Source organism: Haematobia irritans, chromosome 5 (genome assembly GCF_050003625.1).
Source record: "Haematobia irritans isolate KBUSLIRL chromosome 5, ASM5000362v1, whole genome shotgun sequence".
Classification (NCBI taxonomy): Eukaryota; Metazoa; Arthropoda; class Insecta; order Diptera; family Muscidae; genus Haematobia; species Haematobia irritans.
Genome location: NC_134401.1, coordinates 141,528,043 through 141,553,207, shown reverse-complemented (window position 1 = coordinate 141,553,207; position 25,165 = coordinate 141,528,043). Strand labels below are relative to the sequence as shown.

The 25,165-nt window shown below is 32.2% G+C and overlaps 1 protein-coding gene across 1 annotated transcript in view; it reads right to left on the bottom strand.

Annotated features, from left to right (window-relative positions):
* Window positions 1-10,048: 10,048 nt before the first annotated feature.
* Window positions 10,049-25,165, bottom strand: part of NaCP60E (Na channel protein 60E) — a 424,396-nt gene continuing 409,279 nt past the window's right edge. Inside the window, exons 25-30 of the mRNA XM_075308943.1 lie at window positions 22,090-22,271; window positions 16,605-16,721; window positions 15,408-15,673; window positions 15,087-15,276; window positions 11,650-11,652; window positions 10,049-11,309 (exon numbers count right to left, since the gene is read on the bottom strand). Of these exons, the coding sequence (XP_075165058.1) occupies window positions 10,595-11,309; window positions 11,650-11,652; window positions 15,087-15,276; window positions 15,408-15,673; window positions 16,605-16,721; window positions 22,090-22,271 (1,473 nt within the window). The 3' untranslated portion in view covers window positions 10,049-10,594. The remainder of the gene's footprint in view (window positions 11,310-11,649; window positions 11,653-15,086; window positions 15,277-15,407; window positions 15,674-16,604; window positions 16,722-22,089; window positions 22,272-25,165) is intronic.

Below are 25,165 nucleotides of genomic sequence, written 5' to 3'. Positions count from 1 at the left end.
TAACGCGATTCGAAAGCGACATAAGTGGCTGCCCTTTGGCCAGGGTTTTATGCTTTCTCCTATGGACTGAAGTGGGATAAAGCGATTCCAAAGTAATATTAGATATCGGTCTTCGGTCGGGTTTATAGATTTTTCCAAAAAATCCAAAGGGAACCAATGTGAATATAAACTGAATTATGTGGTTCCAAGGATGTTCTTCATTTTAACTACAGCGGAAGTTCTTTTAATTCAATTTTTTATAACTCGATTTTTTCATAATTTAATGCGTAATTTTAACTCGTTTTCTTTTAAATAGGTTAAAAACAGAGTAAGAATTAAATTTTTAAATTTTTTGACAAAAATTATAAATCCATTCTAGAAAAATTGCAGATTTTTGAAAATATTTGAGGACAAACGTTTCACACAAGCATTAAAATGCATTAAAAATTATGAAAATAATTTATTTGGCAAAATATCACAATATTTTTATACCCTCCACCATAGGATGGGGGTATATTAACTTTGTCATTCCGCTTGTAACACATCGAAATATTACTCTAAGACCCCATAAAGTATATATAGTCTGGGTCGTGGTGAAATTCTGAGTCGATCTAAGCATGTCCGTCTGTCCGTCTGTTGAAATCACGCAAACTTCCGAACGAAACAATTTCATCCGATCCGGCTGAAAATTGGTACATGGTGTTGGTATATGGTCTCTAAGAACCACGCAAAAATTGGTTCACATCGGTCCATAATTATATATAGCTCCCATATAAACCGATCCTCAGATTTGGCTTGCGGAGCCTCAAAGAGAAGCAAATTTCATCCGATCCGGCTGAAATTTGGTACATGGTGTTGGTATATCGTCTCTAACAACCATGCAAAAATTGGTCCATATCGGTCCATAATTATATATAGCCCCCATATAAACCGATCCCCAGATTTGGCTTGCGAAGCCTCAAAGAGAAGCAAATTTCACCCGATCTTGCTGAAATTTGGTACATGGTGTTGGTATATGGTCTCTAACAACCACGCAAAAATTGGTCCATATCGGTCCGTAATTATATATAGCCCCCATATAAACCGATCCCCAGATTTGGCTTGCGAAGCCTCAAAGAGAAGCAAATTTCACCCGATCTTGCTGAAATTTGGTACATGGTGTTGGTATATGGTCTCTAACAACCATGCAAAACTTGGTCCACATCGGTACATAATTATATATAGCCCCCATATAAGCCGTTCTCCCGGTTTGGCTTGCGAAGCCTCAAAGAGAAGCAAATTTCACCCGATCTTGCTGAAATTTGGTACATGGTGTTGGTATATGGTCTCTAACAACCATGCAAAACTTGGTCCACATCGGTACATAATTATATATAGCCCCCATATAAGCCGTTCTCCAGGTTTGACCTCCGGAGCGTCTTGGAAGAGCAAAATTCATCCAATCCGATTCAAATTTGGAACGTCGTGTTAGTATATGGCCGCTAACAACCATACCAAACTTGGTCCTTATCGGTCTATAGTTATATATAGCCGATTTCCAATCACACAAAAATTGGTCCATATCGGTTCATAATCATGGTTGTCACTCGAGCCAAAAATAATCTACCAAAATTTTATTTCTATAGAAAATTTTGTTAAAATTTTATTTCTATAGAAAATTTTTGTTAAAATTTTATTTCTATAGAAAATTTTGTCAAAATTTTATTTCTATAGAAAATTTTTTCAAAATTTTATTTCTATAGAAAATTTTGTTAAAATTGTATTTCTATAGAAAATTTTCTAAAAATTTTATTTCTGTAGAAAATTTTGTCAAAACCTTATTTCTAAAGAAAATTTTGTCAAAATTTTATTTATATAAAATTTTTTTTTAAATTTTATTTCTATAGAAAATTTTGTCAAAATTTTATGTCTATAGAAAATTTTGTCAAACTGAATTATATACGTATTTGATCGATCTTTTTTGATTTAATTATACCACGTATGGACTTACATACAATTTAGAAGACGGTGTTAGGAGGTGTTAAGTTATCTTGCCATCGGCAAGCGTTACCGCAACTTAAGTAATTCGATTGTGGATGACAGTTTTTGGAAGAAGTTTCTACGCAATCCATGGTGGAGGGTACATAAGCTTCGGCCTGGCCGAACTTACGGCCGTATATACTTGTTTTTACATACAAACCACTGAATTCTAATCACACCTTAAGAAGTTATGCGAGTTCAGTGCAACGGCTGTAGAAATGGTGGACATCCATCCTATGACAAGCCCATGTTAAATTCATTGCTTCTGCGCCAATTTTGCACCACTTCCGGATCCAAAAAGAACATTTTCAGTACTTGTTTTTTTGGCGACGCTTTTTTTGCTGTGCATTTGCTGACGTAACAAACATTACTATTTTTCATACTCAGTAATAACTATTTAATTTTCCATCAGTTAGGGTTCCTTTTCACACAGTTCAACGACTGTCAAAATAAGTCCTAAGATTACATATCTCAGTTACATTTTGTTGGGGCTCATATTCATTATGAAAGGCCCAACTTTTGGGGTCCTGTTTTATAGGGGGTTTGGGGTATCGAACCAGTAGGTTCGATACCCCATTCACTGTTGATAAGTCAGCCGTTGCAACTGACCCCAAAATCATGAAAATAGAGTGACATGGGTTAAGTAAATCAAAAAACAAATTTATGAAGAATTTTATTTCAATTTATTGTATATCGAATTTTCTATTTTGTTTTTAATAATCAATTGTTACCATTAGCGACTAGAGATAAGAAACTTTATCCTGATAGCAAATGTTTGTTGAATTCATATTTTTTGATTCAATCACGAAATTCAGTGATCCAATTAATTTTTTAAATGAAACGTCTTCATTCACAAAAATATCATTAAAAAAAATAATTGACACTCTATTAAAAAAATTATTTGATCCAATTAAAAAATTAATTGATACTATTAATTTTTTTGATTGAGTTTTATTTCAATTAAAAAATGTTTTGATTCAATTACATTTTTAATTGAATATTATTTAAAACTCAATTAAGATTTTAAGTGGAAAAATTTTAGTGAAATTTTTTTCTGTGTATTTGTTGCCAATGTTTTTCCGCTAACATATAATTTTTTGAACCCATCTGAATCGTTGTGGTGTGTTAAAAGTCCAATAAGATTCTAACCCAGTTTGTTTGTAGTAACATATATTAGTCGTCTTAGAATATGGAAATTAATATGAAAACTTATGCTAAAGGAATTAGAACTGTATATTTTATATATGTATATATACATACATCTCATGATATATAAAATGTTCCTTGTTTATTTTGTAAATAACGATAACTAATAACAATGGCTACGGGAATTGATTTAAGTCTCTAAATACCTATAGTCCTAATAACGAATTAAAATCAAAACTTATGGGCGCCTTCGAATATCCATAAGATATTTCGTTGTAATATCCCATATGAGTTTGTTATATGTCTTGATTTGTTCTCTGGGGACTTCATTTGAGCTTTGGTGACAATATTGTGCTAATAATCTTTTGTATTTGTATTTAGATGTATTTACATAAATTATTAATTATATTATAAACTATTTTCACAATATATGTATGTGATTATATTTAATTATCATATACCTACTATAAATAAATTATTTTTGTTTTATAAAAAAAACATTGTCTAACCATAATGAAACTCAGTTTGATTATAACTTAGTTAATTGTAATTATTATAATTCTTATTATTTTAAATGTAAGTGTTGTGTTGTATGTTTTTTTTTACTTATGTTCACTTTTTGGCGTTTCTTTACAGTTTACTTATTTATTTTTTTAATTTTATTTTATTTAATTTGAACTTGTATCTAACTCATTTACAATGAAAACTATAATTTTATTTATTTTTGTTATTTCATTTAACTAACTACATATTTTTGTTTTTTATATTAAATATTGGATTTTCTTTCTTTTCTCTATGTAAGTTCATTATCTTTGCTTATGGGAATGTTCTTTGTTTGTTTTATTTTTTTTTTTTTGTATTTTCTTCTTTGGGATTGATAACCTAGTAACAACAATAACTAAACTTAGTTTATTTTGGCAAAAATGCAATATAACTTAAGTGTTTGTTAAATTTTTAATAACTACAATTCAAATTCAATGTTTTATTATTACATATACATATATGTACATATATTACAAAGAAACAGTGGTTTGAATTATTTGACAGATTGATCAGGCAAATGTTTAGGAAATGTTGGAATACAGCCCTTCGAATCGTCGCATAAAATCATTAAATTTTATATTTTATTTCTCTTTATTATTTATTTTAAACAAACCCTTATCTAGTCAGATACATTTATTGCACGATTATCCCATAGGTTAGGTTAGGCTAGGTGGCAGCCCGAGGTATCAGGCTCAGTTAGACTATTCAGTCCATTGTGATACCACATTGGTGAACTTCTCTCTTATCACTGAGTGCTGCCCGATTCCATGTTAAGCTCAATGACAAGGGACCTCCTTTTTATAGCCGAGTACGAACGGCGTTCCACATTGCAGTGAAACCACTTAGAGAAGATTTGAAACGATTATCCCATAATCCCAGAAAAAAAGCGTCGCCAAAAAAGTAGTGAAAATGTTCTTTTTGGATCCGGAAGTGGTGCCAAATTAACGCAGAAGCGATGAATTTAACATGGGCTTGTCATAGAACGGATGTCCATGTGAATTACGAATTTGGATGTGAATTACGAATTTTTGTGATATTTTGACAAATAAATAATTTCTAAAATTTTTTTTAAGACTTTTAATGCATTATAACGCTTGTCATCAAATATTTTCAAAAATTCGTAATTTTTCTAGAAAGGATTTTACATTTTTTTCGGCTAAATTTAAATAATTTATACCATTTTATTAATTCTTAATATGTTTTTAAACCATTTGAAATAAAAAAAATAAATTTGCCTATAAAAATTTGAAAAAAGTGGGTTATAAAAAAATTGACTCAAATGAACTTCCTGTTCAGTTAAAATAAAGAACATCTTTGAGAGGGCATTTTTGGAAGTAGTGTCTTGAGAAGAACTTCCAAATTTTTTTGCTGGGATGTCAATGAGTGTCATATTAAAATTCCGTCTCTTCCTTCTTAAACCGATAGTCTTGCAATATAAAGGGGCATGTTTGCACAGTTGAAATTCTCAGAAATCTTGTCCGAATTTCTGAAGGATTTAACCAACGCAGGCATTTTTTTTTGTAGGACAGAGAGCATTTTTCTTATCACCAAAATTGTACAAGTAAAAATTTAATTGAATTTTAAAAATATTAAATTAGAAGTGTAATTGATTCAACTAATTTTTAAATTAAAACAAATATCAATCATTAGTGATATAAATTATGTTTTTAATTGAAGTTGGTGATTAATACTATGTTATCATTTCTGTGATTGAAGAATTTTCAATTAAAACCAAGTAAGGAAAGTCTAAAGTTGGGCAGGGCCGACTATATTATACCATGCACCACTTTGTAGCTGCACATTTTCGATATCATATCAAATCCGTCAAATTGGGTTGGGTGCTATATATAAACGTGTTTGTTCTCCTATACATAGATTTAATTCTGACTCGATCTGGACAAAATTTGAAAAAATCCTCTTGGGTGGAACAAAAAATATGGGAAACATTTAAATCCGAAGCAATTATTAGGCAATTTTGCTAAAGTGTATTTATGATTTATCGGTCGATAGCTATGTATTAGAAGTATAGGAAAATTTAAGTCATTCTTACAAGTTTCGAGCAGTGGCGATTTTATAATGAAAATGTTCGTACATTTCCCATTTTTGCCGATATAAGAAAAACAAATATATGGGACCGATTTCATAGTTATAATGAACCGATTTCATAGTTATAATGTTATTTCTACTCCCTGTGCAAAATTTCACGTAAATCGGATTACAACTTTGACCTCTGTGGTCATATGAGTGAAAATCGGGGGAAAGATATATATGGGATCTATATCTAATGGTGTTTTCTTTTCTGAAAAAAGTGCTTTGCCTTCATTTTGTCTGTACAAAATGCGCATTTTTAAAATGTTACCAGAAACCTAAAAAATTGTTATCATTTCAGCGGGCAGAAAAGAATTCAAAGAAGGAAACAGGGCAATCGCAGCACTCTCGTTTGTTGGCAGTGCTGAAAATGCCCGTAATTTGCCTCTATGCGTGGCGCTATTTTCACAACAGAATTCGAAGCCTTTTCGCACTTTTGCCTGTTTTTTTTAGAAAAGAACCTAAAGAGTACATTTTCCGGGCAAAATGCAAAAAAAGTGTGCATTTTTTACAAGAAAAGAAAACGCCATAAATCTGAACCAATTTCAACCAAATTCAGCATGAATAGCTACAATATTAATTCTACTCCCAGTGCAAAATTTACAGCAAATTAGGGCAAAACTCTGGCTTCTGGGGCTATATAAGCGCATATCGGGAGAAAGATATATACAAGAGCTATATCTAAATCTGAACCAATTTAAAACAAATTCGACATGCATAGCGACAATATTAATTCTACTCCCTGTGCAAAAATTACAGCAAATTAGGGCAAAACTCTGGCTTCTGGGGCCGTATAAGTGCATATCGGGTGAAAGATATATCTAAATCTGAACCGATTTCTATAAAATTCGACATCAATCAATTGCACTTCTTGTGCAAAATTTAAAGTAAATCAGGCTGAAATTCTGGCTTCTGGGGCCGTATTAGTAGATATCGGGCGAAAGAAATATATGGGAGCTATATCTAAAACTGAACCGATTTCTTCCAAAATCAATAGGGTTCTATTCTGACCCAAAGTACATACTTGTGCCAAATTTGAAGTCGATTGGACTAAAATTGCGACCTAAGCTTTGATTACAAAAATGTGTTCACAGACAGACGGACGGACAGACGGACATGGCTATATCGACTCAGGAACCCACCCTGAGCATTTTTGCCAAAGTCACCATGCGTCTATCTCTCTCCTTCTGGGTGTTGCAAACATATGCACTAACTTATAATACCCTGTTCCACAGTGTGGCGCAGGGTATAATTACTTGGATCTATTGAATATAAAAAATATTTTTTTCTGCCTACACCAGAGAATGAAGACGCCGAGTCGCGCCGCCTTTTTTAACCGCCGCCGTCCAGTTTTTGCCAGTCGAAGCCACCGCCGAATATGTCGACTGACCTCGACTCAAAATTAGCCGCCAATTAATCAAAAATATTAATTTAAATCAGAAAAATATTAATACACCTAGACCTCGCTTTGCGTCGTTTCGTTTTGCGTTGTTTCGAAGTTGCGTCGCTGCTGAATCAGTACTAGTTTTCACTTTGCGTCGTTAGATTTTCAAAGTTGCGTTGTTATCTATCTCCAATCTTTGCATGGTTTGCCATAAAAACTCATAATTCACTTTGCGTCGTTTCAGTTTGCGTCATGTTTTTTTAGAACGTATCTGCGACGCAAAGCGAGGTCTAGGTGTAATTGTTTTACTTTTTGTCAAAATGTTAGACTTTCCACCCAAAATCCGTCAGTATCAAGTTGCTATAATAACTTTGCAAATATTTAGCTCAGAAAATTTGAATGATATGTAAATGTGATTGTAAAATTGGTTGTACTACTAATCTCATTACGAGTACCATTCGAATAACTTCAAATTTATTTTATAATGGATAATTGTCCGCTGCCGAATAAACCAATTTATATCGGCTTAGCCGCCAGAGAAAAAAATTACTGTCAGCCGCCGCTAAGAAAAATGGGTCGGCTTCATTCTCTGGTCTACACCCCCCAAAATAAACGCTTCTGTAACATATACTCTCAAACACATTCTGATTCAAGAAAGTTCAAACATATTATGTTTCACCTTAGGCATACACTGGTAGAAAAAATTTTTAATGAAATTTTCTTTGTGTGTATATATTTTTAAGGCGCCAATTGGTTACTTCCAACATACTCTCTCGGTGTCTCTTTCTAAACACATACACGCAAAGATAAAAAGTTTGGAAAACGTGTACCGAAAACATTTTTCTTTTGTTAAAGTTTTTGAACCAAAAACACAGTCCATTTCGTTTATCTCAAACACAGTTCTCCTCTGACTTTAGTTCTTTAATAAGACACATTTTAAAGTTCGTAGTAAAAATTTAATATAGTAGAATGTAATGTTGAACATTTTTTTCGGAATCTTCCGACCATATTTGGAATATATGTAAAAAAAACTTTGGTCGAAGCAGGGATCGAACCCACGACCCTTGGCATGCAAGTCGGACGTAGCAACCACTGCTCCACGGTGCCCAACTAAATGTATTTTTCTGTTAAATAAACTTTGTTTAATCGGCTCGTGGGCGCCGCAAGCTACGCTATGTAAATATAACTTATATGGGTAATTGTCTATTGATGACAATAACGGCTACATAGCTCAGTGGATAGTGTGTTGGCTTATCAATTGCATATCCCGCGGTTCGATTCTCCGTCCAGGCGAAAGGTAAAAAAAAAATAAAAATTTATAAAATCGTATAATTTCTTCTACATTGTTTGTATTACAGAAAAAGGTGCTAAGAACTAAAAAACTTCGTAGAAGTGAGAAAGATGTGAGGGAAAATGCAATTTGCCAGAAATTTTTTTTTTTAGTTAATCTTTATGAAATTGTTTTTACATCCTGGAAAAGAATAAACGTTTATCACAAAAAGTATATACTTTTCTTTCAAATACACTTCGTTTCAACGAAAAGCAAATGAGAAACGAACTTTGTTTGTCTAAAATTTCGTTTGGGAGGAAAGAATTATTTTTTTGCGTGTATATGTTTATAGGCAATTTCTAAATTAATAAATGCTTGCATCCACACATATTACATTTAAAAGTATTTTATGTCCCAAACATAATATGTTCTAACATATCAACATATATATGTCGCAAACATGCTACGCTAGTTTATGAACATTATATGCTTGCACTTAAAAATAATGTGCTAAAACTTTGAGTATCAAACATATAATTTTTTACATCCAAACCTATGAACAACAGCCCTTTTTCGTCTGTCTACACAACAAAATATCCCGAAAAACTATTACTAACCTATATCCCACTATCCGTTACTTGGTATTCTTTTAACTTTGCCTAATTACATTTCGAAAAGTATCTCAATTATGTTTTTAATTGGATTTTTTTTTTTTTTAATTAATGTTAATGGGGATAATAATTTTTTTTAGTAGAAACCCTCAAGCATTGCGTCAGTTAATTTTTTAAATGGATTAAGTTTTCAATTTCAATCAACTTTTCAATTGGTAATATTTTTTCGGTGTATCTCTGACATCTTCAACATGTCCAATCTGACATGTCCAATACCAGAAATTTTTAACATATCTTTGCGAATCATCCTTTCACAAGCAATACATTGTGAAGGTCAATTCCAAAAATATTTCCATTTAAACATTAACTCTGATCATTTTATCCAAAGTCAAATATTCCACCCACTGTGCCCGATACATATTTTTCTTGTGTATTCATTTTTGGCAGTGCCTTCAACCATTCCTTAAAATTCTTATTTCGGTTTTTTTGTTTTCTATACAAACTTTAACAATCTCCTTTCTAGGATGTTCATTAGTTTTGTTTTTTTTTTTTCTTAGAAAAATTAACTAGAGTATTGTAATTAAAATGAATTTAGATAATATATGTATACAAATATCTATTATAAATATGGAATTCTAAATGTAGTTGTTTTTGTTTTTTTATTTAAAGAAAATAACTAATCCTTTACAGACATTCAATATAGACACGCACAAATTAGTTTTCGTATTTTATGTTAGTGTTTGTTATTTTTTTTTTCTCATAATTAAATTTTTAATTTTAGAATTTTGAAGGTCTTAATTATTTGCATAGGAATTTGATTAGAGTATAAAAAGAAACAAACAAAGAAAAATGTCTATGGTTCTTTAAATAGGTTCAATTATTAAGGTTTTGCTCTATTATTATTTTTTTATTTTTTTGGAAAAGGACTTTGGAGGTTATTCAATGATATTGTTTCGTTAAATGTTAACATTCGATTTCCATACTATTTTGTTTTTAAAGGAGTTTTTATTTAGAAATATGGCATTTCTTGTCTTAGCTATATTGGAGTTTCTTCTTTTAGTTGGTTTTTTTATTGATTGCTTTATTTATCAATTGGAGAAAAAAATATCCAGAACTAAAAACCAATTACCTTTATCCTTAGAGAGTAAGTTGTCTGGCGAAATTCTTGATCATTCGTGGGAAGAGGAGCTATTAACAAAAAACCCATAACAACAACTTTAACATGATATCTTTGGGATAAGCGAAATATTGATTGCCGGTCTTGGTTCCAGCATCGTGGTCATTATCACCATCCCCTTTGGTATAGGCTTGGCAACAACTCTGTCGATATGGCTTTACTCAGATGCGTGGTTGTCAACTATGTTGCTGAGGACCATCTCCTTTTTTCCGGCGATCATTATCACCACCACCACCACCATTGACATTGTTATCAGGTCCTTCGTTGTCCATGCTCGACGTACTATAGGTTGTTGTTGTTTGATGGCCTGAACTACAGCAACTTGTGCTCGAGCTCGAACTGGTGCTCTTGGGCACTGTTGCTGTGCGTGGTGAATGTCATCTATTCTTATCGCCACTATCTTCATTGGATGAGGTCGATGATGAGGAAGTGGATGTGGGTATATGACCCGATGGTACATCAAAGGGATGTGGTTGAGTTTCGTGTTGCTCTTGATGTCTTTGATGTGGTGGTGTCGGAGGAGATTGGACCTCGTCTTGCTCCTCTGTAGTGGTAGAGACGATATCATTGGAATATGGTAAAATCGTTGGTGCTATTACACTTCCTGCTGAAGTGCTACTGGTGGTGCTAGTGATTGTGGTCATTGCTGCCGCATTAGTTTGCATTGTCGTAGTCACTGGGTCTTCAACAGCCCCAATTACCAGATCTTTTGGTATTGTTGCCATTGGCATGGGAATATCTGGCAGTGCTGTCATTGGTATATCTTCAGATTTTGGTGATTCTTCGGCCAAAGTTTCCAGAATTACAATCTCATTGGCTTCATCTGGATCATAGTCGTAGAAAACTTTCGATGTATCACCCTGAACATTGACATCGATGGGTTCTTCAATTACGGGTATTTCACTGGTACTTGTTGTTGTTGTTTGTGGCATTTCAAAATCTGTTGAAAAATCACCCCTCGGTGGTTCTTTGGGTGATTCGATCATTATTTGAACTATCGATGGGGGCATAAGATCCAGAGAGACATCATCTGAACCAGGACTAATGCGTATTTGGGGTGGTTTGGGTTTCTCTGCAATGGACATTGAGGTAGTTAGTATAAAGTTGTTAACGAAAATTGGACACATTTTTGATGACAACCAATTAAGAAATAAGATAAAATGTTTTCATACCCTCCACCATTGGATGGGGGGTATATTAACATTGTCATTCCGTTTGTAACACATCGAAATATTGATCTAAAACCCCATAAAGTATATATATTCTGGGTCGTGGTGAAATTCTGAGACGATCTGAGCATGTCCGTCCGTCCGTCCGTTCGTCTGTTGAAATCACGCTAACTTCCGAACGAAACAAGCTATCGACTTGAAACTTGGCACAAGTAGTTGTTATTGATGTAGGTCGGCTGGTATTGCAAATGGGCCATATCGATCCACTTTTACGTATAGCCCCCATATAAACGGACCCCCTACTTTAGCTTGCGAGGCCTCTAAGAGAAGCAAATTTCATCCGATTCGGCTGAAATTTGGTACATGGTGTTAGTATATGGTCTCTAACAACAATGCAAAAATTGGTTCACATCGGTCCATAATTATATATAGCCCCCATATAAACCGATCCCCCGATTTGGCTTTCGGAGACTGTAAGAGAAGCAAATTTCATCCGATCCGGCTGAAATTTGGTACATGGTGTTAGTATATGGTATCTAACAACCATGCAAAAATTGGTCCACATCGGTGCATAAATTTATATAGCCCCCATATAAACCGATCCCCCGATTTGGCTTGCAGAGCCTCTAAGATAAACAAATTTTATCCGATCCGGCTGAAATTTGGTACATGATGTTAGTATATGGTCTCTAAGGACCATGCAAAAGTGGTCCATATCGGTCCATAATTGACCTCCGGAGCCTCTTGGAAGACCAAAATTCATCTGATTCAGTTGAAATTTGGTACGTGATGTTAATATATGGCCTCAAACACCCATGCAAAAATTGGTCGATATCGGTCCATAATTATATATAGGCCCCATATAAACCGATCCCCAGATTTGACCTCCGGAGCACCTTGGAAGATCAAAATTCTTCCCATTCGGTTGATGATGGTATCCAACAACCATGCAGGAATTGGTTCCTATCAGTCCATAATTATATATAGCTCCCATATAAACCGATCGCTAGATTTGACCTCCGGTGCCTTTTGGAGAAGCAAAATTCATCCGATCTGGTTGAAATTTGGTACGTGGTGGTAGTATATGATATTTAACAACCATGCCAAAAGTGGTCCATATCAGTCCATAATCATTTATAGCCCCAATATAAATTTGTGGATGACAGTCTTTCGTAGAAGTTCATACGCAATCCATGGTGGAGGGTACATAAGATTCGGCCTGGCCAAACTTACGGCCGTATATACTTTGTTTCTTTCTAATTCAATCACAAAGTTAATTGTTTCAATTATTTATGGAATTGAAATAGATTCAATCATAAAATTAATTAAAAATACAAAAAAAATACTTGATTAAAAGTTAATTAATTTCTTCGGCAATTTCAATTAATTTTTTTAATTGGTTCAATTAAAAATGTTATTGATTTTGATTATTTATTTATAATTGTTTTACCTTTAGATGAAATATTTTCTTGTTATTTTATACGTTTATACGAGTTTCTATAATCTCATGAGATATCTTGCCCAATACACACGAACAAAAATACTTTGTGGCTAAATGTACTTTGTCGTTAATACGAAGATATATTTTCATTTAAATAATGAAAATTTTCATAGTTAATATGGAAGTTTTTACATTTTTATGGATAAATCATTACAGTAACGAAACGATTCATTGTATTCATGAAACCATTGCAATGGATCAAAAACAATGTTTGTTTAATACGATATAGCGACGGTTAGGTTAGGTTACAATACGAGACAAGCAACATCGAAACATTTTTCTAATGCTCAGCTTTAATGATTTCTAATTAAGTATTAGGGCGAAAAAGAACCAAAAAGGAAGTTGAATCTATTGTCTAACAATATTCGTAAATATTTTGTACTTGTACAATGGCTTGCAGAAATGAGTACATAATTATTTTTTTTTCAATTATAAACGAATAAAAAACCAGCAATAAAGAAACTCAAAATAATATTATTTTTCCCTTATTCCTTCTTCAATTCTAAATAAAACAAGAAAAAACCAAAAACAAAAAGTAAAGAATTCAGAGAGATAAATAAACATAACAAAAACAAGTATATACGGCCGTAAGTTCGGCCAGGCCGAATCTTATGTACCCTCCATGTACCATAGAAACTTGTACTAAAGTCTGTCATCCATAATCGAATTACTTGGGTTGCGGTATATTTAAACTTCGTCACACCGTCTTCTCAATTGTAAGTTAGTCCATACGGGGTATATATTAAACAAACAAAGAGGCCGATTAAATACGTATATAATTCAGTTTGACAAAATTTTCTATAGAAATAAAATTTTGATAAAAATTTTCTAAAGCAATACAATTTTGACAAAATTTTCAATAGAAATGAAATTTTGACAAAATTTTCTATAGAATTTTGGTAGATTATTTTTGGGGATCGGCTATGTATAACTATAGACCGATATGGACCAATTTTGGCATGGTTGTTCGCGGCCATATACTAGCGCAATGTACCAAATTTCACCACGTACCAAATTTCAACCGGATCGGATGAATTTTGCTCCTCCAAGAGCTTCGGAGGTCAAATCTGGGGATCGGTTTATATGGGGCTATATATAATTATGGACCGATAAGGACCAATTTCTGCATGCGACCGTATACTAACAGCACGTATCAAATATCATATACAACTATGCCAAAAGTGGTCCATATCCGTCCATAATCATATATATAGCCCCCATATAAACCGATCCCGAGATTTGGTTTTGGAGCCTCTTGGAGGAGCAAATTTCATACGAGTCAGTTGAAATTTGGTACATTGTGCTAGTATATGGCCGTTAACAACCATGCCTCACTAGGTCCATATCTGTCTATAGTTCCCCCCAATCACACAAAAATTGGTCCATATCAAGTTCATAATTGTATATAGCCCCCATATAAGGGACCCCCATATTTCAATTCTGGCTCTCTACGTATTGTCTAATACATACCACGTATGGACTAACTCACAATTTAGATAACATCGTTTTAAGATACCACAATCCAAGTAATTCGATTGTCGATGACTGTCTTTCGTAGAAGATTCTACGCAATCCATGGTGGAGGGTACATAAGATTCGGCCTGGCCTAACTTACAGCCGTATATACTTGTTTTTTGCTCATCCAGTCACGAAACTAATTGATCCAATTAATTTTTTAATTGAAATGTCTTCAATCACGAAAATGATAGTATAAATCACAGTTTAATTTGGGCATAAAAAATAGTTGTTTAAAAAATTAATTGATTTGATTTGAAAATTTAAATTAATTTTTTAATTGATTCAATAAAAAATTTATTTGATGCTAATTGAAAAAATTCAATTAAATTTTTGAATTAAAAGCGTAACTATTTTCAATTACTTTTCATCTGATTTTGTGTTTATAGTTTGATTAAAAAATTGATTGTTTGAAATAATTTTTTATTTAACAAAATGTAAATCACTTTTTTAACCGACTTAGTTTCCGAGTTTGATTTAAAAGTTAATTGTATCATTTAATTTTTTAATTAAAAAAAATCACATTTTCAATCATTGACTTAATTAACATAATGCTTCTATCTTGATTAAAAAGTTAATTGTATCAATTAATTTATTAATTGATTTTTTTTTTAACTTCAATCAACTTTTTAATTGGAAATATTTTGGTGAGATGTTTTTTCTGTGTACTACCCTTAAAAGTACAACCAATTTTTTTTCTCACCTATAGATGGCGATGCTTGAATACCTTCTTCTTCCTCCTCCTTGTATTCTTCGCTTTCACGGTGCACCAAAACATGAACCAATGTTGAATTGTCCGGTCTTAGACCCAATGGCAGATTACTTTGTTCCGGTGATGGTTTGGTCACAATAACCTCAGGTGTTGGTCCCTCAGCTGTAAAAGAAATCGAATTCGTTTCGCCCCCGAAAAATAAGGCAGAGGAAAGGACAAACGAATCGAGAGAGAAATAAAGGACTGGTTAGTGATCGTTAGAACCAGGGTCGAAAGAACATCAACACACATACAGACAAAAGCATTTTTGTTAACTCTTAAAGCGCTTTGTGCTGACAAACCTCTTTCTAGGGGTGGTTTTTTACGTATAAAACTCGTAGCACGTTTCCGAGTGGGCGTGGCTACCGTTTGTTGGAGGTTACTTTGTTTGGCATCCAAAGAGGCGATAGTAGTAGTGTTCTCGGCTAATGTTGTGGCAAGGGAGGTGGTGGAGGATATAGCGGCTGTTGTGGGCGAGACGCCTGAATTAGTGGTGTTTTTTGTTGTTGTTGTTTTAGTTGTTATGTTATGCAATTGTTGTTGTTATTTGTTGATGTTAATGGGAGAGAAAAAAATTGATATGGAGGGGAACCACAGTGTTCGAAGGTGGTGATTGTGGTATTGATGCATTTTGTTTTTAATTTTTGGGGATAGGGATTCACACAATATCGGGAAGTTATGTATGTTACGTTAAGAACAACAAACATCCACGCACAGAAATATGATCACAAAAAAACAGGAGTATAGAGCAACAACAAAAAGGGAAATACACAATAAAAAAACGCAATCAGTATGGAATACAAAAATCTTTAGAAATATAAATACATATATATATTTTTTTAAATATTGGGTCTATATTTATGTAGTGTATAGGATAGATAGCAATATTGTTGTTTATGTTTTTTTTTTTCAAGATAACTCATTTTTACAATCAACGTTTAACAAATTTTTCATTGAATACTCAATAGGATTTTGTATGGGGGTATTTTGGGATATTTACAAGCAGGATTACACAGAGATAAATGGATGGATGTTATAATGAAGTCTTTGGTATGCATGGTCATGTGTTAGTCTCCTAAATTCAGTATACAAAAATTGCACATCAATGGAAAAGGATTATGTAAGGATGTTTTTGTCGCCACGAAAAAAAAATAAATGTGACATATTCAACGGAACTGAACAGGTGATAACTGTAATAGTTGAAAGTAATGCATTATGGGTTCTAGGGAATCAAGCTGGTGAATAGTGATAACAATTAAGCTGAAAGCTTTACACTACGTGAGATAGTCATTGTGTATTGGTGTATGGGTGTGATATGGATTTTTATTTTATAAATATAATTAAACATTTGAAAAAACATTGTGATTTTTTTTTTTTACATAAAAAACGATTTTTTTGTTTTATATTGTATTGCATTTTGTTTTTGTAGAAATTCACAAAAATAATTACTTTTTCTATGCACTGATGGTGATGTTAAACTATCATCAACTGCATCCTGATGGCGCAAAAAGAAATTATAAAAGCTTCGTCGTCGATTGGCTCTAGGCGCTTCCACAAATATGCTACCACTTGTTGTTGTTGAAATTATATTAGCAACATTATATGGAAATATAATTGTTTATGTGAAATATATTTTGTTTTTAATTTGGTTAATGTTCAATATTGTTGAATGAAAAAAAAAAAATAATGAAAAAATACTTTGAAATGTTTTTCATTTCATTAGAAAATATGATTGCAACTTTTGACGAAAATCTTAAATAAAAGAAAAATAAATAACTACATAAAAATAACATATGACACTTTATATATTTGGAACTATTTTAAATTTTGAATGCTGTTTTTCTTATGTAGTATGTTATAAAATCGAAACCCTCTATAATATACCAGAACTCTGACCCTCATCTGTGTTCATCACTGATTTGGTCAATATATCTTATAAATATAGAAATTATGAAGATGGTTAACCTTCATATTGATGGGGGCTACCTGGTGCAATGGTTAGCATGACCGCCTTGCATGGGTCATGGGTTCAATACCAAACACCAAAAAATTTTCGGCGGTGGATTATTCCCTCTCAGTAATACTGGTGACATTTTTGAGTATTTCAAAGTTTCTCTAATTGGTTTCACCGTGTGTTCCTTTCGGATTCAGCTATAACATAGAATCGAACAGCCTTCGGTGATAAGTAAGACGTTCATGCTTCGAAATCTTCATATTATTGCCTGCAAACTGTTATGACAAACATTTTATAATTTCTGTTGAATTTTCAAAATATTACTGATTTTCAACAGCAAAGCCTATCCCCAATATCCACAATTATTTCGATAAACTGTCAATAACTTGTCACGAATATAGGCATGTATATTCATTATACCCTTCACCACTACTGTGGTACAGGGTATAATAAGTTTTTGCATTTGTATGTAACGCCAAGAAGGAAAAGTCTGAGACCCATCGTTTAGTATACCGATGGTCATAGAATTAAATTCTGAGTCGATTTAGCTATGTTCGTCTGTCTGTATATATAATTTTGTGTGAAAAGTACAGCTCGCAGTTTAAGTCCGATCGTCCTCAAATTTAGCACAGAGTTTTACTTTGACTCAAAGACAATCGCTATTGATTTTGGAAAAAATCGGTTCAGATTTAGATATAGCTGCCATATATATTTATCACCGATCTGGTCATAATTGATGTAATTATGGACATATTGTCCTAAAATATCGTACAGCCAAATATTTTGGAGCTCTCGTAAATTGTGCAAAATATCAGCCAAATCGGTTTAGATTTAGGTATAGCTCCCATCTATATCATTCGTCCGATTTGGACTTATATTGCCAGAGTTTTTATATCAGAGTTTTGTGCTGATTTGCTTCAAATTTTGCACAAGGAATACATTTAATAGTATATTTAAGTGTGCCAAATTTGGTTGAAATCGGTTCAGATTTAGATATAGCTCCCATATATATGTACGCCAGAATTGGGGAAATATGGTGGAATGTCTCATATTTTAGATCCATTATCAATGGCAGTTTCCTACAATTGACTCAATAGTTTCCACAAAGGATATATTTAATATGCTATTTAAGTGTGTCATCTTGATCTAATGGCCAAAATACCCACATTCTACACAAAATTCTGTGATGATTTAGTAACAGTGCGTTTCATCCCAGGGCGTTAGCCGATTTAAATTTTTATTCTAGAGATTTTATAGAAGTACAAAACATTGTCTCCAAATCGGTTAATATATAAATATTTGTATATGGAAATATAAACCTTCATAATAACTCCCAACAAATTTGAAGGAGTTGAGTTGGTAACACAAATTTTGGTGTACATAATGGTGAAGGGTATAATATAGTCGGCCCCGCCCGACTTTAGACTTTACTTACTTGTATTTTTCATAAAAACGTGTCAAAACTTTTTTGGGGATTTTTTGATGAATTTGAATTTAATTAGGGGATTTTTTGGGACGAAGTGTCTCAATTTGGGAACAAGAGCATGAACAATACCGCCAATACTATCAGTACGAGTCATTGAACTATTTAATGGAAAAGAGACGAAGTTGGAAGTTCAGCTCAATGACAAAGGTGATCCTTTTTTAGCCGAGTACGCACGGACGAAAAAGACTGTTTTTCATATGTTTGGGTGTAAAAATTATATGTTTGAAACTCAAATTTTTAACACAATATTTTAAAGTGCAAGCATATAATGTTCATAAACTAGCATAACATGTTTGGGACATATATGTTAATATGTTAGAACATATTATGTTTGGGACATAAAATGTTTGTGAATATAATATGCTTACATGGAAACATATATTAAATTAGAAACAGCCTATAAATATATATGTGTTTAGAAAGAGAGACCTAGAGAGTATGCTGCAAGTAAAATAATGGAAGTAATCAATTGGAGCCTTACAAATATATCCACACAAAGAAAATTTCATTAATTTTTTTTCTACCAGTGTTGGGAGCCACCGTAGTGGAATGGTTAGCATACTCGCCTTGCATACACAAGGTCGTGGGTTCGATTCCTGCTTCGACCGAACACCAAAAAGTTTTTCAGCGGTGGATTATCCCACCTCAGTAATGCTGGTGATATTCTTCATCTAAGTGGTTTCACTGCAATGTGAAACGCCGTTCGGACTCGGCTATAAAAAGGAGGTCCCATGTCATTGAGTTTAACATGGAATCGGGCAGCACTCAGTGATAAGAGAGAAGTTCACCAATGTGGTATCACAATGGACTGAATAGCCTAAATGAGCCTGATACATCGGGCTGCCACCTAACCTAACCTTCCACAAGTCTATGCCCTAAGGTGAAACAAGACAAACAATATTTTGCTTGGACCCATCCTGAAAATATATATGCTTAAAGCAAAATGTGTTTGGGGTATATGTTACAGAAGCGATTTTTTTGAGGGTGCGATGAAACCACTTTGATAAGCTTGGAAACACTCAGAAATGTTAACGACATTGCTGGGAGTTAACGCCATTGAGGACATAATACATTTCATTTCTATAGAAAATTTTGTCAATATTTTATTTCTATAGAAACTTTTGTCAAAATTTTATTTCTATAGAAAATTTTGTCAACATTTTATTTCTATAGAAAATTTTGTCAAAATTTTATTTCTATAGAAAATTTGATCAAAATTTTATTTATATAGAAAGTTTTGTCAACATTTTATTTCTATAGAAAATTTTGTCAAAATTTTATTTTTACATAGAAAATGAAGTACCTCTTTGCAAAATCTACCAAAACATCAAAAATTCTACTAATCTACCAAACAATAAAACCATTTCTGGTAGAATTTTACCAACTTTGGCAACGTGTCTACCACCCAATTTTGCTACTTGAATATTTTCATATCTCCAGAATTTGGAAGATGATCACCAGTCTCTTGGTGTTGTGGTTCGAAATCTTGATCCTATTGCAGCTTGCTGGATTTGACAAAATTTTAATTTTTAAATTATTTCTGATTTTTTACAGCAGAGCCTTTTCTTTATTATTATTATTATTTTTTTTTTTTTTCAAAAAAAAAAAACTTGTCAAAAATGTATTGGGATTTTTGTGAGGAATTTAAGTTTAAATTGGGAATTTTTGGGGACGAAAACATTATAATTTGAGGACAAGAGACAGAAAAATACTGGCACTCACCCTATATATAACTTCTGTCCGTTAATCGAATATTCATCCTAAAGTTTGAATACGATTATTTTGAAATTCAATAATAAAAAGGATTTTTCGATTTAGTATCGTAGCCGAATACCCACATGCATAAATCTTGCATACATCTTTTTTATAAAATAGTTTCCAAATATACGAATAAAAAAAAATAAATTACAAACGTAAGTTTTATTACAATATCACTATAAAATAATTCTTGTTTTCAAAACTCACCACACCAACACTGTTATGATTGAAAGATTTACAATTCGTTGTAAGAGTTTTCGCGCTTAACAATATTCAAAATGAATTTTCCGATAGTTAAAATCTACGAAAATTCATTTTGAAGATCGTTAAGAATGAAAACGGGTTAATAAATATTTAGCCATATCGTATATTATTATTATTGTTACTTGTTACTACAGTTAACACAATAAAATCAAAATTTATATATTAACACACTAAATTATTTTTTAAAGATGTTTGAAAATATTGTTTATAACTACAAAATATATAAAACAAAAAATATCATAATAAATTAACAAAAACAAAACATATATCAAATGGGAGCTGGTGGGATAGTCTATTATGTTTTGCATTAACTTAAAAGCTTGGGATTATTTATGAACCAAAATGTTGATGGTAATGATTTGTAAATGGTCAATTAGATGAAAAGTATTCAACAGAGAGGCTGAGATTTGATTTTCGATTTATTTTGATATATATAAAAATAATACTGGAGTATTTTTTGGGAATCCACTACAGAAGCATTTAATTTTAGTTATGAGACAACTACTTAGGCTTGGTTTCTTTGTTCAACGCAAAAAACAATTTTTTTTAATTAATTTATTTTTTGTTTCATTGTTGTTAATTTCTATATAGTATACACAGAGAGAAATAGTAGCTATAGTGAAAGCTTTTAATACTTTTTTGTTAACTGCAAACATAGAGTTTCAGTTATGCCAATTCTAGATTGTGGTAGAGTGAGTGATTGAAATATTCTTACAAAAAGCTGGCAGAGGATGTTTGCTTACCAAAGAAAATAATTTGGTAATTTTTAGTAGATGTTAAATTTTCTGTTGTAAATTTTTTAGACAGAAATCTAATTTGTTTTGAAAAATTACTAATATTTTCTAAAACAAAAAAAACTAATTATGAATTTTTTAGGTTATTTTTTTTTTACTTTTTGTGTTATAAGCTACGTGTTGGCCTTTGTTTGTAAGATTAAGCTCTTTGGTTTATACGTATTACATTTTTTAGACTGTGTAGAGTTTTTTATCGTTTTTGATTTATGAAGGAATGTTGCTGTCTGACTTTTAAAAAATTACCTCGTTTTGAGTCATTGAAATTTTCAAAAAAATTGAAATCTTTTGCTTGTGAATCACCGCTTAAGATGCTGTTAACCATTTCGGAGAGTAAGGACTCATAATTCAGGGATAAACATGAGGAAATTCTAAAAATTGGTCTAATTTCGTTTAATCATTTTTATTTTGGTTTTTTGGAAAAATAATTCAAAGAAAAATATATGTAAATTTATTGGAAAATCAATATAAAAATAATTAATTTCTTCTTTTTAAATTATTTAAAAAAGAAAAAACTATAACTAATATACACATATAGACACGCAAAATTATAAAATTTTACAATTAAGACTTCGTCAAAAAAGGCAATTTACTAGAAATAAAAACAAAAAACAAAATAAAATAATAAAATATTATAAAAATTAAAATTATAATATCGAATTATTCTAAAATTGCATAAATACCGCTTGCCCATATCATCACTTTGTTGTTTAATATCCTTAACCACATCATCAGCTCCGGAGACTAACATTAAAGGCAGATTCAACCAAGGACCCGCCAGCTCACTGATATCAGAAGCATCTGAGGCCCTTGAGGATTTACGCGATGAGGCTCGACTAGAACATTGGGTACCACGGCGTGAAACCTATATATGAACATAAAAAAATGTCTTAGTAAAATAATAGACCATATTAAACACTAATTCTCAGAAGCTAAGAACATTTCTCTTAGCTGCTAAGAGCTTTTATAAAGCAAATATATATATTAGTTAACAGCTGTAATATATATATTTCTCTTATTTATAAATTTGTAAATTGGTTTTCAGCTGTTTTTTTTTTTCTAATAATTCTAAATGAAACTTTTACAAAACAGATATTAAAAATTCAGATTGTTTCTTATAGATTTGCTAATTATTTTCAGCTCTTTTATAATATTTCCAAATGAAATATTTTACAAATCTGAAATTCAGATTTTTCGTTTGCCTTTGAAGAAGTTGAGAGTCGTAAATTTCATATTAGTTTTAAATAATTTTAATGGAATTTTCTACATGGTAAAGATTCTTTACTCGTAATTTAATAAAATAAAAATCTAATTGACATAAACTGCTCTCAGAAGCTGTAAGAAGCAATCTATCAAATATACAATATTAAATATATTGTATATTAATTTAATTTAATTTTAATTAATTAAATTTAAATAGCTGATTTTTACGAAGTTTATTAAAAATTTAATTTAGTTTTAATTAAATGCTTCACATTGGAATTTCCAATATATTCATTGATTAAGTGTTATTGCAATGTAACTCTATTTTAAATGTTATCAGTTATTTGACTTATTTTTTTCGAGGTTATATCAAAATACATTGTAATTACAAAAAGTGGAACCATGTGATCATTCCAGGAGTAAATTTATGCCTATGTATTTATTTCAGTACGCAGATTCCAAATTTCTAAAAAAATTCGGATTAAATCGATCTTCTAGATACCCATGATGTAAAAGCTAAAATTTCTGAAGATCAATTTATATGAGGGCTGCATTAAAACATTGGCCAATATGAACCTTATATGTACACAGTCTCACACAAGTTTACATAACAGTTTGGCTGATAAGTCCCCGGTCTGACACATAGATGGCGTCGCTATTATTAAATGCATATTATTTATATATAGTACCAACCTTCAAATGATTCGTGTCAACATTTGAGGTCTGTAAGTCAATTAGTTTGTGAGATAGAGCGTCTTTTGAGAAGCAACTTTTGTTATTGTGAAAAAAATTGAAAAAAAGGAATTTTGCGTTTTGATAAAATACTGTTTTCTGAAGGGAAAAAATACGGTGGAAGCAAAAACTTGGCTTGATAATGAGTTTCCAGACTCTGCCCCAGGGAAATCAACCATAATTGATTGGTATGCAAAATTCAAGCGTAGTGAAATGAGCACGGAGGACGGTGAACGGAGTGGACGGTAAACGCAGTGGACGCCCGAAAAAGGTGGTTACCGACGAAAACATCAAAAAAATCCACAAAATGATTTTGAATGACCGTAAAATGAAGTTGATCGAGATAGCAGAGGCCTTAAAGATATCAAAGGAACGTGTTGGTCATATCATTCATCAATATTTGGATATGCGGAAGCTCTGTGCAAAATGGGTGCCGCGCGAGCTCACATTTGACCAAAAACAACAACGTGTTGATGATTCTGAGCGTGTTTACAGCTGTTAACTCGTAATACACCCGAGTTTTTCCGTCGATATGTGACAATGGATGAAACATGGCTCCATCACTACACTCCTGAGTCCAATCGACAGTCGGCTTAGTGGACAGCGACCGGTGAACCGTCTCCAAAGCGTGGAAAGACTCAAAAGTCCGCTGGCAAAGTAATGGCCTCTGTTTTTTGGGATGCGCATGGAATAATTTTTATCGATTATCTTGAGAAGGGAAAAACCATCAACAGTGACTATTATATGGCGTTATTGGAGCGTTTGAAGGTAGAAATCGCGGCAAAACGGCCCCATATGAAGAAGAAAAAAGTGTTGGTCCACCAAGACAACGCACCGGGCCACAAGTCATTGAGAACGATGGCAAAAATTCATGAATTATGCTTCGAATTGTTTCCCAACCACCGTATTCTCCAGATCTGGCCTCCAGCGACTTTTTCCTGTTCTCATACCTCAAAAGGATGCTCGCAGGGAAAAAATTTGGCTGCAATGAAGAGGTGATCGCCGAAACTGAGGCCTATTTTGAGGCAAAACCCAAGGAGTACTACCAAAATGATATCAAAAAATTGGAAGGTCGTTATAATCGTTGTGTCGCACTTGAAGGGAACTATGTTGAATAATAAAAACGAATTTTGACAAAAAAAATGTGGTTTTCTTTGTTAGACCGGGGACTTATCAGCCAACCTGTTATATGCGTATATTGTAGTAAAATAATATGAAAAACAAAGTATTTGTTAATTTTTAAGAATTTTTTTTTTGGTGTGGTTTATAAATAATAACAAGAAACATGTTTTGATAGAAGATAAAAAAATCATAGGTATGTAAACTTGTGTAAGACTGTGTACGTAGTATATTTGTGAGATGCTTAGACATGAATGCAGCTTCTGAGGCATTTTTGTTTTTTTTGTCAAGTCACTTTGCTTTAAGTTAAAATGCTTTGGCCATATATATGATGCAATTAATTGAATTTTGTTTTCTCTATAAAAGTGAAATTAAAATTTTATAGATTATATAGTGACATTAAATATTAACATTAATTTAGAAATGAGTAAATTTCTATTTACAAAATATTAAAAATATATTCAGAATAAATATATTTCAGTATATTCTATAGGAAAAAGGAAATCTTAAAAAAAATTATTATGTTTATACAATTTAAAACTCACAAAGACACATAGAATTATTTCTAAAAAGGATAAAAATTTTGTAAAGTGGCAAAACATTTCTTAACACCAAAAGTTAAGAGATATTTTCTCATCTTTCTGTACAAATTCTTTTAATTTAAAAGAGTTTTGTTTTTTAATTATTTTCTAAATGCGACAGAGT